This window comes from Camelus bactrianus, chromosome 21 (genome assembly GCF_048773025.1).
Source record: "Camelus bactrianus isolate YW-2024 breed Bactrian camel chromosome 21, ASM4877302v1, whole genome shotgun sequence".
Lineage (NCBI taxonomy): Eukaryota > Metazoa > Chordata > Mammalia > Artiodactyla > Camelidae > Camelus > Camelus bactrianus.
The window spans coordinates 737,136-750,081 of record NC_133559.1 but is presented as its reverse complement, the minus strand read 5'-3'; the positions used below and the strand labels follow the sequence as shown (position 1 = coordinate 750,081).

General features: G+C 63.6%; 2 protein-coding genes across 18 annotated transcripts in view; both read right to left on the bottom strand.

Annotated features, from left to right (window-relative positions):
• Positions 1 to 28: 28 nt before the first annotated feature.
• On the bottom strand, positions 29 to 5,118 carry PABPN1L (PABPN1 like, cytoplasmic). Of its 2 annotated transcripts, XM_074349241.1 has the most exons (8): positions 4,416 to 5,118; positions 2,546 to 3,469; positions 2,020 to 2,158; positions 1,708 to 1,760; positions 1,161 to 1,267; positions 968 to 1,055; positions 642 to 882; positions 298 to 434 (listed from the first exon to the last, which is right to left on the bottom strand). In XM_074349241.1, the coding sequence occupies exons 2-7, from the start codon at positions 2,795 to 2,797 to the stop codon at positions 670 to 672; spliced, it is 852 nt and encodes a 283-aa protein (XP_074205342.1). In that variant the 5' UTR covers positions 2,798 to 3,469; positions 4,416 to 5,118; the 3' UTR covers positions 298 to 434; positions 642 to 669. The 2 variants fall into 2 exon arrangements, with proteins under 2 accessions (XP_045361177.2, XP_074205342.1); XM_045505221.2 differs by lacking the exon at positions 642 to 882 and adding an exon at positions 29 to 214 and having other exon boundaries at positions 292 to 434; positions 2,546 to 5,118.
• Positions 5,119 to 8,432: 3,314 nt separating this feature from the next.
• Positions 8,433 to 12,946, bottom strand: part of CBFA2T3 (CBFA2/RUNX1 partner transcriptional co-repressor 3) — a 74,689-nt gene continuing 70,175 nt past the window's right edge. For 11 of the 16 annotated variants that reach the window (XM_074349215.1, XM_074349218.1, XM_074349223.1 and 8 more), the window contains 3 exons: positions 12,853 to 12,921; positions 12,389 to 12,591; positions 8,433 to 10,993 (listed from right to left, as the gene is read on the bottom strand). In XM_074349215.1, the coding sequence (XP_074205316.1) occupies positions 10,697 to 10,993; positions 12,389 to 12,591; positions 12,853 to 12,921 (569 nt within the window). In that variant the 3' untranslated portion in view covers positions 8,433 to 10,696. Of the gene's footprint in view, positions 10,994 to 12,388; positions 12,683 to 12,852; positions 12,922 to 12,946 lie in introns of those variants that run through there. The other 5 variants (XM_074349217.1, XM_074349219.1, XM_074349216.1 and 2 more) reach the window with 2 other exon arrangements.

Below are 12,946 nucleotides of genomic sequence, written 5' to 3'. Positions count from 1 at the left end.
CCACCCAGTGCCCTGCTTCGGGAGCGGAGGCTTGGGTCCCGGGCTGCGGCCCGTCCTCCGGCCCAGTGAAGGGGCCGGGGCAGTTATTCTGCGCGGAGTAACCAGTCCCGCGTGCAGCACCGCCGTCCTCTCCCGACCCAGCCCCCGCCCCGCTCTCCCAGTCGGGTCCTCCCTTCAGTACGGCGAGTACCACGGCGAGAACCTTCCGCGCGCCCTGCACGGAGAGAGACGGCGGTGAGCGGCCTCCAGGCCCGCCCGCCGGAGCCCCGCCCTCGGGCCCCGCCCGCCTACCGGTTCCGCCCTCGTGGTCTGAAAGGGGCCCCGCCCTGGAGGCTGCTGTGGGTGAAGGGTGGCCCCCGGGCGCTTGGGTGTCCCCGAAGGCCTCCGCGGTCCGTGGAGCTGATCCCTGGCAAGTTGGTCCTTTTGGGCAGCACCTGAAAGCAAAGGACGAGTCTGCCCGAGACCGCTGTTCTCACACCCTCCTCCCCAGCCCAGGGCAGCGTGCTGGGCTAAAGCTGCCTCCAGGAAGCTGTCCTGGGTTTCTCTATGGAAGACTCACAGACAAGTGCGCACAGGCCCCAGCGCCCACCAGGCCCTGGCTGTCCCAAGGCATGGGGCTGCCCGAGGCATCAGACCCTCACCTGTTCCCAGCCATCTCAAGATCCCCACTTAGGCCCAAACAGTCCAGCCACAGCCGTGGTCATGTGACATGCCTCTGTCAAGCCATTTCCTCCTGCAGGGGGCAGTCTGGTTCGGGAAGGAAGCCTCCCCGGAACTACACCCAGGCCAAACCCACACTGGAGATTGGAGAAGTGTCAGGCTGGGGCAGTTGTGTGTCCTTGGTCGGTGCCTCAGCCTCTTCGTGCCTGCCTCTCCCGGCCCCTTGGGGATTAATGGGTTAACACAGAGATGCTCAGAGCAGAGCCCCCCACCCCACGCCGTGCGGTGACTGGTGGGGGACACACACCTTGATGACCCGGCCTCGGAAGACACTCTTGTCCAGTTCCACGGCAGCCTGGGCCGAGCTCTCGGTGGCAAACTCTATGTAGGCATAGCTGCGGAGGGGCGGGGCAGGGCAGGTAAGGGCTCACCTGCACGGCTCTATCTCCTGGCGCCCCACCCCTCCCTGAGGCCCCTTCCCTGAGGGCCCCCGCACTGACCCCTTGGGGTGTCCGGAGAACTTGTCGCACAGGATGGTGACCCGGTGGATCTCCCCGCAGTGGTTGAAATGGGCCTCCAGCTCCTGGGCTGTGCCCCCGTAGTCCACCTGCAGGCACAGGCCCTGGTGTGGGGTGCCTCACCCTCCCGGGGGCTTCCGCACGTTTTCTTGGTAGAGAGAGGTTGATGGGGCCCCGAGGCCTCTGCTCCCCAGCCCCACCAGGGGCCAACTGGGTACCCAGATGAATGCTCCCCAAGTTTACTGGCCTGTGCAAAGGCCGTGTGGCTTTTTAAAGTAGAATTCGTTGATCAGCCAACTGGGAGATTCATGTGGAAATCCCGAATCCCAGTCCTCGGTGGGAAATCAGGCCTAACCACAGCAGGCCCACGCTCCCTCCTGGGGACGGCCCCCTCGTTGGACCCGCCCTCCTGATTTTCCCTTCCAGGCCTGTGTGGCTTTTGAGTTTGCTGCCTATACGTGTCCCTTCTTCTCATCCTCAGAGCCACGAGGAAGCTGTAGACCCCGTCTCGCTTCCCTTCCTCACTCACGTTGCCCACGTAGACGGATCTGTGGTCGGCCTCCGTCTTCTCTGCCGGGGTGTCTGTTGGGAGAGGGGCCTCAGGACCGCAGGGCTTGCCCTGGGCAGGGACTCAGTCCTCAGCCCTCGGGGGAGACAGTCGCCCCTGGGGGCCTGTCTAGAAGGACCCATGCCAGGCCTGGCCTCTCCCCAGGAGACAGCACTGTTCCTGCAGCAGCTTGCGGCCACCCCAATTTACAAGCAGAGGGGGCCAGAGCCGCCTGCCAGAGGACTGGGGGCCACCTGCCCGGGGAAGGGGTTGGCCTGGCTGGCCGGCTCCTACCTGGCTCAGGGCTCAGCAGCTGCCGGACTGGCCCAGCCCCGGGGCCCTCCTCTTCCCTCTCCTGGCCCTGCACCCCAGGCGGCTCCTGCCCCTGGGCCTGCTCCATGGCCCACAGCTTCAGTCTGATGGCCTCCAGCTCCTGCCAGCAGAGGCCCAGGCTGAGCCCTGAGGCACGATGGCCCCAGGCTCCTCTGGAGGGAGGGGAGAGGGGAGTGGGCCTGACCCTGCCCGTTCTGAGGGTCGTGCTGGGGGCTCCTCGAAGGGGAGAGGGAAGGCCAGGTGGGCCTGCAGAGAAGCCCTTGTAACCCACCCCCAACACAGAGGCCCCTCCAGGCCAGAGGAGCCGCCCTGCCCCTCCCCCCTAGCCTGTGCAGGGGTGGGCGTCCCTACTCCCTCTTCCGGACAGGGGGACATTGGCTCTCTCACATTTGGGGTACAAGCTCTGCCGTCCGTACCCCCGCCCCCGAACCCTGGGACTCCTGAGATCCCCAGCCAGCCTCTGCCCGGCGCTCCACGTGGCTGTTACCTGGTCAGGTCCCGGACACTCGGCCAGGTCCGCCCTCTCCAACAGAGACAGCAGGATGCCGGCATCCTCCGCGTCCTCTCCCTCCACTTCCCCTGTCTTCCCTTCCTTCCCGCCCCCACCCCCTGAGCCCAGAGGGGTCTTCTCCGTCCAGCTCCAGGCCCCCCAGCCCTGGGCCTCAGGGTCTGAGGAAGCCTTCCGGAGCCAGGCCTCACTGGGGGGTGGGAAGAGAGCGCGGCTGAGGAAGGGCCACATGGTGATGGGGGAGGAGGGCAGGCAGGTCCTCCGTGCTCACCTCCACGCCAGCACCTGCCCGCCCGCCGGAGTTTTAAGCCCTCCCCCAGGCCAGCTGCTCCCACTAGAGCACCTCAGAGCTTCCTGGCTAGGGCCGGGCCTCCACCCTGACTTCTGGGCCTGAGGCTTCAGAGGCCAGACCCCTACCCCTGGGCCCCTCCTCCTCACGGGGCAGGCCCCTCCAGAACACTCAAGGTGGAGAGGGGCAGCTGGGGTGGAGCCTCACTTGCCACAACTCTGGAGCTAGGAAGCTACTGGGGTCGCCGGTCCATGTCCCTCACTCAGCACCGCACCTCCAGTGGGCAGCCCCAGTTAGGTTGACACAGGTGCGAGCGAATGACCTGAGCGTGCGGAAGTGGGAAGGGGGCCCATGGGGTCAGAGCAGGCTTCCTGGAGGAGGTGGCATTTGAGACAGCCTTCACAAATTGGGTCATGCAGAGCCCAGGCGGCCTGGGGCCTGGAGGGGAGACGGACGCCTCTGTCCCTCCTCCTGACCTCTCATCGATTCCCCATGGCCCCTTTCCTCCCCACCCCCATTCTGGGCCAGCTTTTGGGTGGGAGCCACTCAAATGCATCCGGAATCCTGCTGGGGCGCGGGGCAGGATGGTGAACTCTGTGCAGATCCCGCGGATCCTGGGGGCGGAGGACAGTTTGTGAAGGCCCGGCCTCTGCCCCTCGCTCTCCCGCGGGCAGCTGCAGGCCGTTGTCCCGGGGCGCTCTGGGCTCCGTCTGTCCTCCCCGAGCAGCTGCTCTGGCTTCCTCTCGCCCCGGCTTTGTTTTGGGAGCGCTCTTTCTGTGTCTTCATCCTCCTGACGTGTTTCTGGGGACCCCTCTGGGAGGGTCTGCCCCCCTCCCCAGCCCACAGCCTGCCCTCGGGGCCCTAATTGGTGGGTCCCAGTCAGTCCAGTCGGGGTCTCTTCCTGGGAACGTGGAAGTGGGGAAGGGAATGGTTGCAGACTGTGACCCCCGGGCGCCGTGCACCCTGGAAGGAAGTGGGGGGGCACTGCAGCTGTCTTTCTTCTCCGACTCTGTTCTCACCTCGGCAGAGGCTGAGCTAAGACTGCATAGTGCCCCCTGCCCGACCCCGGGCCCTGAGGAAAGCTGGTCTGTGGGCAGTCTCCTGGCCTGAGCTGGCTGTGAGCCTGTAGGCAGGGCCTACCCGCTGCCCACCCCCTTGCTGGGACACCCCCTCTTCCCGGGACACCCCCTCTTCCCCTGTGTCCACAGAGCTGCAGGTACTTGCATATACGAGGCTCCAGGGGGCACTATTGCCACTGTGCCGCTGCGACCAGGAAGCCTTCCTGATTGCTCCTTCTTCCTCTTGTGGCCATGGCACCCGGGCCTTACCCTCTGTCTGTCCCACATAAGCTACACGTCCCTAGGTCTCCCCAGCCGGCCAGAGTGCCTGAAGGGCAGTGTCCACATCTGCACTGAGGACAGAGCCTCGGCCCGGGGCTGGCTGGATGAGGCTAGAAGTGCAGCCGTGCAGGTCTTTGCCCTGGAACGTGGGGCAGTCAGGTCCCCTCCCCCCCGTGGGCTAAGGCCCCATGGAGGGCCCTGGCCGGGGCCCTTCCTCTACCTCCTCGTGGGGGGCAGGACACCATGGCGGCTGTGTCCAAGCCAAGAGCCGGCTGGACTCGGGCCCAGCCCGGCCAGCCTCCCTCTGAGCTCAGACCTCCGCAATGGAAAATCGTGGTCATCCTCTCCTGTGCCGAGACTGCTGACACACCAGGCCCGGATGGGGCTCCCGCCAGCGCCTGGCGTGGGGATGGCCTCGCCCCCATACTGGCCTTTCCAGTGACGTCTTTCAAAATACACCATGTTCCAGACTGGGCCCGAGTATTAATAACACGCCTTCCTCCCAGGGGCCGCCAGCGAGCCCGGAGCCCAAGCCCTGGGCACCTGCTCTGGGCAGGACTGTCCTGTGAGCTGGGACACCATGGCTGTGACACTGTGGCTCCTTAGGGTCAAGGTGTCCCTTCCCTTGGTGCTCACCCTCAGGGTCTTGCGCGAGGTGCCCACATGGCCACAGGCAGGGAGGCTAAGGGCCCCTGAAGCCATGGGTGTCATCTGGGGTCCAAGGTCGTCCAGACCACGTGGAGGACACAGTCTTCACCCCTCTTGGTGAGCGCTCAGGAGACTGTGGGGCCTGCGCACCCTCAGCACGGCGTCATGTTTGTCCATCCACCGCCATGGAGCAGGGTCTTGTCTCTCTTCCCTGGCACTGAGAAGGCCCCCAACACAAATCTGGTGAATAAATACGGGAAACGGGCTTAGAGTGAGTCTCCGGGAACCCAAGGAGAGGCAGAGCCCCAAGATGGACAAGGGTGGCTTTATTACATGCACAGAATCCATGTGACCCCAGTGGCACCATCTCCCGGTGCCCAGATCAAACAGAGACATCAGAAGACACGGGGGCGGCCGCCAGGACCCTGCACAGCCCAGGAGGACGACCCAGTGTTCTTGGCCCAACTCACTTTGGGGAATTAAAACATAAAATAAAGGGAAAAAGAAAGAAGTGGAAAATCAACCCATCCCCCACAAGGCTGCGTGGGGCTGCACCCCGGCCCCCTCGGCCAGCGGAGGGGCCGAAGGCTGGCCTGGCTGGGTCCTGTCCTTCACTCTGACATCGAAAGCCAGACTCCAGCTGAGGCCTGACGCTGCGTGGCCGCTGTGACGGGCCTTCTGGGAGGCACTCCAGGGGCCGGCTGCATCGAAGCGAAAAGAGCAGAAAGCAAGCAGACCGGCTTCTCTGGAACGCTGGGGGGACCTGTGCAGGTTGCTGTCAGAGACGGCTGGCTCCCCGGGCTTGTCCGCGAGGCGTCCGGAGGAGCAGGCGCATCCCTGGTCTGGCTCCCTGCGGCTTCTGCTCCCTTCCGCTTTCTCCTCCTGTAATCCAGTGGCAGCCTCCCAGCCCTTCTGGAAGGTGCCCTGTGTGTCCTGGGAGCCCGGAGACAGGTGTAGCAGGCCGCTGGGACCACAGCTGGGCCGGGGCCTCAAGGTCAAAGAAACATCGGCTGCCATCAGCTGAATTCAGCCTGGGCGGGTCTGTGTCTGCACCTACCCAGAGCTCTGAGGGTGAGTTTCCAGCGTCCAGGACCCCAGGGTGGAAGATGGGAGTGGGAGTGAGGTAAAGCCACTCCTGAGCACCTGGGAGAAGACGGGGTCCAGGAGCACTGGCATCCGGGGAGGCCAGCGCTGGGCTCTTTCTTCCCCCTCCCTCCCTGGGGACGCCTCCTCCAGGCAGTGACCCCTGGTGACAAGGAGAGGACCTGGCGGCCTCGCCGGCGTTGTCGGGGTCTTGCCAGGCAACGTGCTGTCCCCAACTGGTGGCCTCGGTCACAGGGCCCCTGAGCAGCTGTATGGGCCGCCTCCCAGCGCCTCCTCTGGTCCATGGCCACCACACTTGCCAGGCAGGCCCAGACTGGCCGGAGCTGTTGCTGGGACGTTGGCCTGATCTGCCCACAATGCCTGCAGCAGCCCTTCTCTGTCCCCAGAGTTATGGGGGCTCGATGCAGCTCTGCATCACTCAGGGAGTTGGTATTGCTACTCTGGGTTCAGTAGATGGAAGAGTGGAGCGGGGATGGACTAAAGCATGGCTGTGTGTGGGTTAGACCAGAAAACGGGTGGACAGACACACACCTGGTGTGCAGAGGAGTGGAAGGTGGAGAGAGGTGGACGGTGCAAGGATGCATGGGAGGTTAAGTGACAGCTGGGGTAGAGTAGTGGGTGGACGGGTGGGTGGGTGGACGGATGGGTGGACGGATGGATGGAAGATGGGTGGATGGGTGGATAGGTGAATGGCTTGGTCAGGATACACTGACAAAAGGATCAGTAAGTAATTGCAGGTGGGCCAAAAGGTCGGGCAGAATAATACCCAGACCCCTGTGCTGCAATGAGCCAGGACAGGCGAGGTGGGCAGATGCCGGGGACTGGACTTCAGCACCATTCTGAGGATGCACTTGGAAAAATGGGCAAACAGGAGGCCGTAAGGGTCTGCCCGGGCCCCCTCCCGGGTGTCACGGGGACGCAGCCAGCAGCAGCGCCCCTCTCCCGTCTGTCTCCCTCGGCCACTGGCCTCTCTGGCCCTGATGAGCAACCCCCACCTGCTGAGCCACAGGGTGGCCCCTTCCCAGGAGGCCGGTTCCTCTTGTCCTACGGCCCTTCCCCTCCTGGACCCTAAGGCTTTCTCCAGCTCCCCTCTCTGCCCTGGCAACACCCAAGGCTTCCCTTTGGTCCTGGCGAGCTGTGAGGATAGGGTCCCTCTTTATTCAGACGGGGTCTGGGGTGTGCCAGCCTGTCCACAGCGGGAATGGGAGACACTGGCCTTTGCCCACAGAACAGGACACACCCCAGAAACCACCTGGGGATGGTGACACATCCTCAGAGAAAGGCCAGAGGAGGGGGAGGGAAGAGTTGGAGGGTCTCGCACACCAGGGGGCTTTCCCCACGGGGAAGAGGACCCAGGTGCCAGCATCCCGTCCCCGCCTGTCATTGGCCTGGCTTGGACCAGTGGGCTGGGAGCCCTGGCTGCTGCCTGCCTCCCTTGGCCTTCCTGTCCTGGCTTTGGCCTCGGAGCAGGAGGGGAAGCTGCCGCACTCCACAGAGCTTTGGGGTCACCAGTGTGTCTGATCTCGGCAGCCCACGAGGAGGAGACACTCGCGCACGCATCGACAGTCGACAAGCCCGAGAGGGAGCAGGGCAGGATGGTCTCCAAGCAGAGAGAGGAGGCTGGGACCTCTTCTGTCCAGACCCCTCTTGGCATGAGAGAGGCAGGGCCTCCAGGGGCCGAAAGCAGGTGAAACACAGACTCAGATACTTCCCGCCACTAGTCCAACCCTGGATGCAAGAGATCTGCCTGCCCCACTCTCCCACCAAAGCTACTCATTCTGTTTGCTTCTGCTGTGAGGTCTTGGGCCACACGGGGCCTGAGCATCAAAGGGACCCTGGGTGGGGGCGGGGGTGGAGCACCTGCTTCGTCTGACCCAGACCGTACCTGCTGCCTGCACTGACACGGTGCCCACTAGGTACCCCCTCCCACCCACTCCGGGCCTCAGGGTCCTCACCACAAGCCTCCCCACCACTACCCACACTCGCCTCTGTGGACGCTCTCTGCGGGCAGAGGCTGTCTGCCCGCCCTGGCCAGCCCCTCGTGCCAGGCTGTTGCAGCCCTGGTTGGTGGCAGGTCCTGGTGGACAAGAGAGGGATGTGGGGCCCACACTGGAAAGGTGGCCTTTTACAGCTGCTCGAAAGCGACCTCTTCTCAACAGCTGGGGTGGGAGGCGCCGCCGGGCAGCTGACCCTCAGCCGGTGGGCTGGCCCTGCAGGCTGGGCTGGCCAGATGCCACCAGCTGGCTGCCATCCCTGGTGTGCTTGCTTGTCCCCAAAGAAGGGCCCGGCAAGGGGAAGAGAAGCAGAGGCCAGCAGCAGGGCCGCGGGTGGCGGGCTCCTCCCAGGCCTGGCTCAGGACAGCAGCCCTGCCCCAGGGTCCCAGCGTCAGGGCCTCACATCTCCTCACCCAGACCCCAGCCTGCCCAGGGAAGCGCCCGTTCCGTGGCACAATCTTGTGGGAACAGAGTCAAAGGGGAGGCAGGGCTACTTCACAGCACGTGCGAAACTGCTGTTTTAATTGGCTCAATGCTCAGGAGAGGAAGAACAGACTGGAAACACGACAGGCGGCCACCGGCTGCCTCACGGCAGCCCAAATCCCACAAGGTCCCTGCTCTTCTGAAACCCACAGATGGAGCCTTGGTGGGGGGGGGGGGGCTGAGGCGCCATGCGGCGGGGGTGGAGGCTGCCAGGGCCGCAGTCAGCGGGGGCTCCTGTCAGCCCAGGTTCGGACAGCACCTGCCCTCTGGCAGCTGGGTGGAGTCCTTCCTCTCGATTCTCAAAGGGTGACTTCCTACCACTCTGAACAACGACAGCAATCAGACCAAGCCAGTGCTCCTCGTGGGACCACCGTTCAGATTTCTTTGAAAATCTATCACCCTAACTCTACATACTTCCGTAGTTTCTCTTAATTTTTTTAATTTGGCAAACATCTCTTCTTTATTACCCCCTCATGAACACCATCATTTGGGCCTCTGCAGGGACTATGTACATTCACATTCTCGTGTGCTACTGACTTCTTGCCTCTCGGCGGGGCGGCTGGGCCCCGGGTTTCAGTAGCTGGTCACCACTGCACTCCAGTCCTGGGGACTTCTTACAGCCACGCAGGAAAGCGCAGATCGGGGGCCGTGTCTGCTGCTTGCTCTCCCACTGAGGACAGGTCAGAATTTCTTTATTCCTTTATTCCCTCCTTGAGATCACCGTGGGGAGGTGAGTGGGGCCAGGGCACAAGGCCAGACTGGGGGTGGGACTTCAGAGAGACACCCCCTGAGGAGCAGCTGGACAGAAACACGGGATTTTACGCAGGTGACCAAGACTCCAGGAGGTGCAGGGAGGACAGACTGCGTTTGTTTGTGTGTGTGTGTGTGTGTTTTCATTTTCTGCAAAAGTGTGAAGACAAGAGTGGCAGGACACGCGGGGGTTGAGCCGGAAAGATGAGCTGGGGAGGCTTCGTGGCCCGGGGAGCAGAGGTAGAGGAGGGGGCGGAGAAGCAGCAGGTGCTGTCTCCTGCGCTTGGGAAAGCAGTCAAGAATCAACCCAAAAGATTGTCACAGTTTTGTCTCCGAATCACGGTCTCTCTGGGAAGGACATGTTAGCACTTTTTTTCACGAGTGGAGAAAATGAAATGCGATGGGAATTCACAGGGGGCGTGAGGACAGCCCGAGGTATCCTCCCCGCACACGAGCAGACACACGGCGGGGCGTGCCCCAGGCGCACACGCAGATGCGCACACACGGGGCCCAGGGCCGCGCTGCCCACCCCGCCCGTCCCCGGCGGAGGCGCTGCGGTGGAGTTGAAAAGAAAGAAGTCGCTTCTTGTTGGGCAGAACGCTCCAAACCCCAATGTCCCAACACCCCTGAAACAGAATCCAAGCAAGAGAGAAGACCCACGACTTCCTGAACAAGCCCAGGTGTGGAGCCAAACAGTGAAAAACATACTTTGGCAATGACAAAACAGTTTTGGATTCTGACTTCTTGTGTCTGCTTTTTGGATCTCCTTGGGAGCAGAGGTGTGTCTGGCGTCCTTGGCTGGCTAGCTGGCAAGGTAGTTTACAGGTGTGGTCCTTTATCTGTTTTAAAAAAACTTTTTGGATTTCTACTTAAAGCCAAAGAGTTTGACATTAAAGGAAAAAAATCTGAAACCAAAAAAATATTTCTTGAGTCAGAAATTGAGCTCTCTCTCACCGTCCTCAGCACGTCGGCCACACAGCCCTGGGGGGGTTTCGGTGACTCAGCGGCTCAGGTCTCCAGCTGTGAAAGAACAGCTTTCTTTTTCCCTTTTTCATCAGGAAGGGGAAATCCCCACAGTTTTCTTTGTCCATTACTGAGTAGTTCTTTTGCCACAAAACCTCCAAAATTCTTCAATGAAAATATAAGCCACCAAACAATGAGATTTTTTCATTGAAAGTGTGTGAGAGTTACAGAGACAGAAACCCCAGAGAGAGAGAGAGAGGTGGGTGTGGACGGAGCCAGTCACCCTCTGGCCGGCGAACGTCCCGTGGGCTAAAGCTTGCCGGGAGGCTCTGAGTCTGAGGATGGGAGGAGAGGTCGCTGCGTGACCGTCAGGTAGCCGAGGAAGCTGCCTTCAGTGCAGCTATGTTGGTTCTGTGTTTTCTTTTGGAGAGAAGCAGCAGCAGCAGTGACTCCCACGGCCAGGCTCCCAGGGCTGGGCACAAGTCCAGTGGGCCCGGGGCAGGGCTGGGCGGGTCGGCAGGTGCGCCATCCTTGGCCCGGGCACCGGGGTCTGGGCGGGTCAGCGGGGTGCAGCGTCCAGTGGGCCGGGCGGGCCGGGGGAACCTGGGCGGGAGGGCCCCGTGGAGCCGGCCTCGCTGGGGCTGGCGGCGGTGGCGGGCAGGCAGGGGCCCAGGCTGGCGGCGTCTGGCTGTCCCGGCGCAGGGTCGGCCGCCACGGCCGCAGGGCCCTGCAGGCTCTGGCCGCACACGTGGTGGTGCTTCTCCCAGTCCTTGTGCTGGCAGAAGGAGCCGCAGTAGCGGGCCGCGTTGCAGCCGCTGCACGTCTCACTGGCCTTGCGCCCGCAGTTCCAGCAGCTCTGCATCGGGGGGGGGGGGGGGGGGGAGGCGTGGTCAGGGGCGGCCGAGCCTGGGCCCGCATTTCCCCAGAGCACCCCACCCGGCTGCAGGACAGGGAAGTCCACCCTGCAAACCAGCCTGCGCAGACCCAGCCAGGGCACCACCAAGTGAGAAGAGAAAACTCCAAAGCATCACACCTTGTGGGGACCCTCAGCCTGCACAGCCTCTCGGCTGGGCTGCTGGCGGACAGGCTCCCACAGCTCAAGCCCACCCTGTGAGGCTCACAGTGCGCTTACGGGGCCACGGGGCCCTCAGGAGGGAGGGAGCCACGGCCCCTTCCCTCCCTTCCAGGAAGCCCTCCTGGCTTCGCTGGGTCTCCGCTATCAGAACATGGCAGCCCCAGCAGAATAAAGACATGGGGTGCATGACCCGAGCTGCTGTGGTCACGACCTCCCCAAACCACTGGGCCTCTGCCCACCTTCCGTGGAACAAGTGAGGACCCCAGCCACCCAAGCAGAAGGTGGGCAGGGATTCCAGGCACAGGCTGGAGGCGGCAGCCCAGGCAGGAGGACAGGGAGGCCCAAACCCGCCGAGGGAGAAAGGCCCACGTGCCCACTTGGCCTCCAGAGCCTCCTGCGGGGCCACAACACAGGCATGGCCGCCCCACCCGCCCTGGCCGGTCCCTGCTGCTCCCCAGGTCGCCGCCGGCTAGCCCACTTCGTCCAGGACTGCTCGGATGGCACTGCTAGTGGGCTGCCCTGGCACCCCATCCTCCCCACGCACGTCCACTCCTGAAGCACCACAGGTGCCCTCCCACCTTCCCCGCTCCCCCTTGCCCACTCGGATGTGAGGTCTGCTCTGCTCTGGCTGAGAGTGTCCATGAAAAGAGCCGTACAGAGATGCACGAGCTGACTGGGACGGGAGTCCATCTCTTCCGTACCCTCCCTCGGGGCCAGCCCCGGCACAGACCAACCCAGAGCGTTTTGAAGTGCCGCCCCCACCCCCGTACAGTCCTGGAGCCCCCTGGAAAGGGCCTCTCCCTCTTCTGGACCCCTCGGTCGCCTGAGCCCTTCTCGGACAAGGAGGGAATGGAGCCTGCCGGGGTCCGCAGCTGCCCTGCTGGACCAGCCCAGCCCTCCGGGCACACAAGCACCAGCATGACTCTCTCCCCGCTGCTTGCCTCTGCTTTCACGGACGCCCTGCCATTTCCTAGGGTGTCATCTGGGGCGAGCCACAGACTCTCTGGAGCCCTCAGTTTCCACACCTGTCGATGGGGACGCCCACAAGACCCGCCTCACCAGGCCGTGTGGGGTCCAGAGGCCCAGGGCTTCCCTGGTTCGCGTGGCTGGGAGGTTGGGGCTCCAGCCTTGGACCGGGAGGTGGGGACGGGATGCAGGGTGGGCAGGAGGCCCTACCTCACTGGAGTCCTCCTGCTGGTTGACGACAGTGAGGGCGTCCTCGGAGGCCTGACGCCGGGCCTCGGCCAGGGCCCGCTCCATCTTGGCCCGCTCTGTGCTGATGAGCTCGTGGGCCTTGCGCTCGGCGTCCGACACGGCTTTCTGCAGCTCCGACATGGCCTGCCGCTTCACCGCGCTCACTGCCTCCTCTGCAAAGGACGCTTCAGGCTGGTCGGTATATGGGCCGGCCCGGACGAGTGTCCCCTGCCCACCACCCAGGGGCGGGCGTCCCGCATGTGTGTGCTGGCAGGGCTGTGGGGGGACCTCTCGTCAGGTAGAGGGGTGTCCCCTGGAGGGCAGAGACCCAGTCCCCCGCCAGATTCTGAGTCAGCAGGCCTGGAGAGGGCCCAGCTGAGCCCCCCTCCACCGATGCGGATGGCAAGAGGGTCTGGGGCCCTGGGCTGTCCCCTACCAAGACTCACCAGCCTTCCTCCAGATTTCCTCGGGCATGTAGCCAGAGAGGGTCCGGGGCATGAACTCCTGGTGGACGTCTGAAACACAGGGGGCCAGCATCAC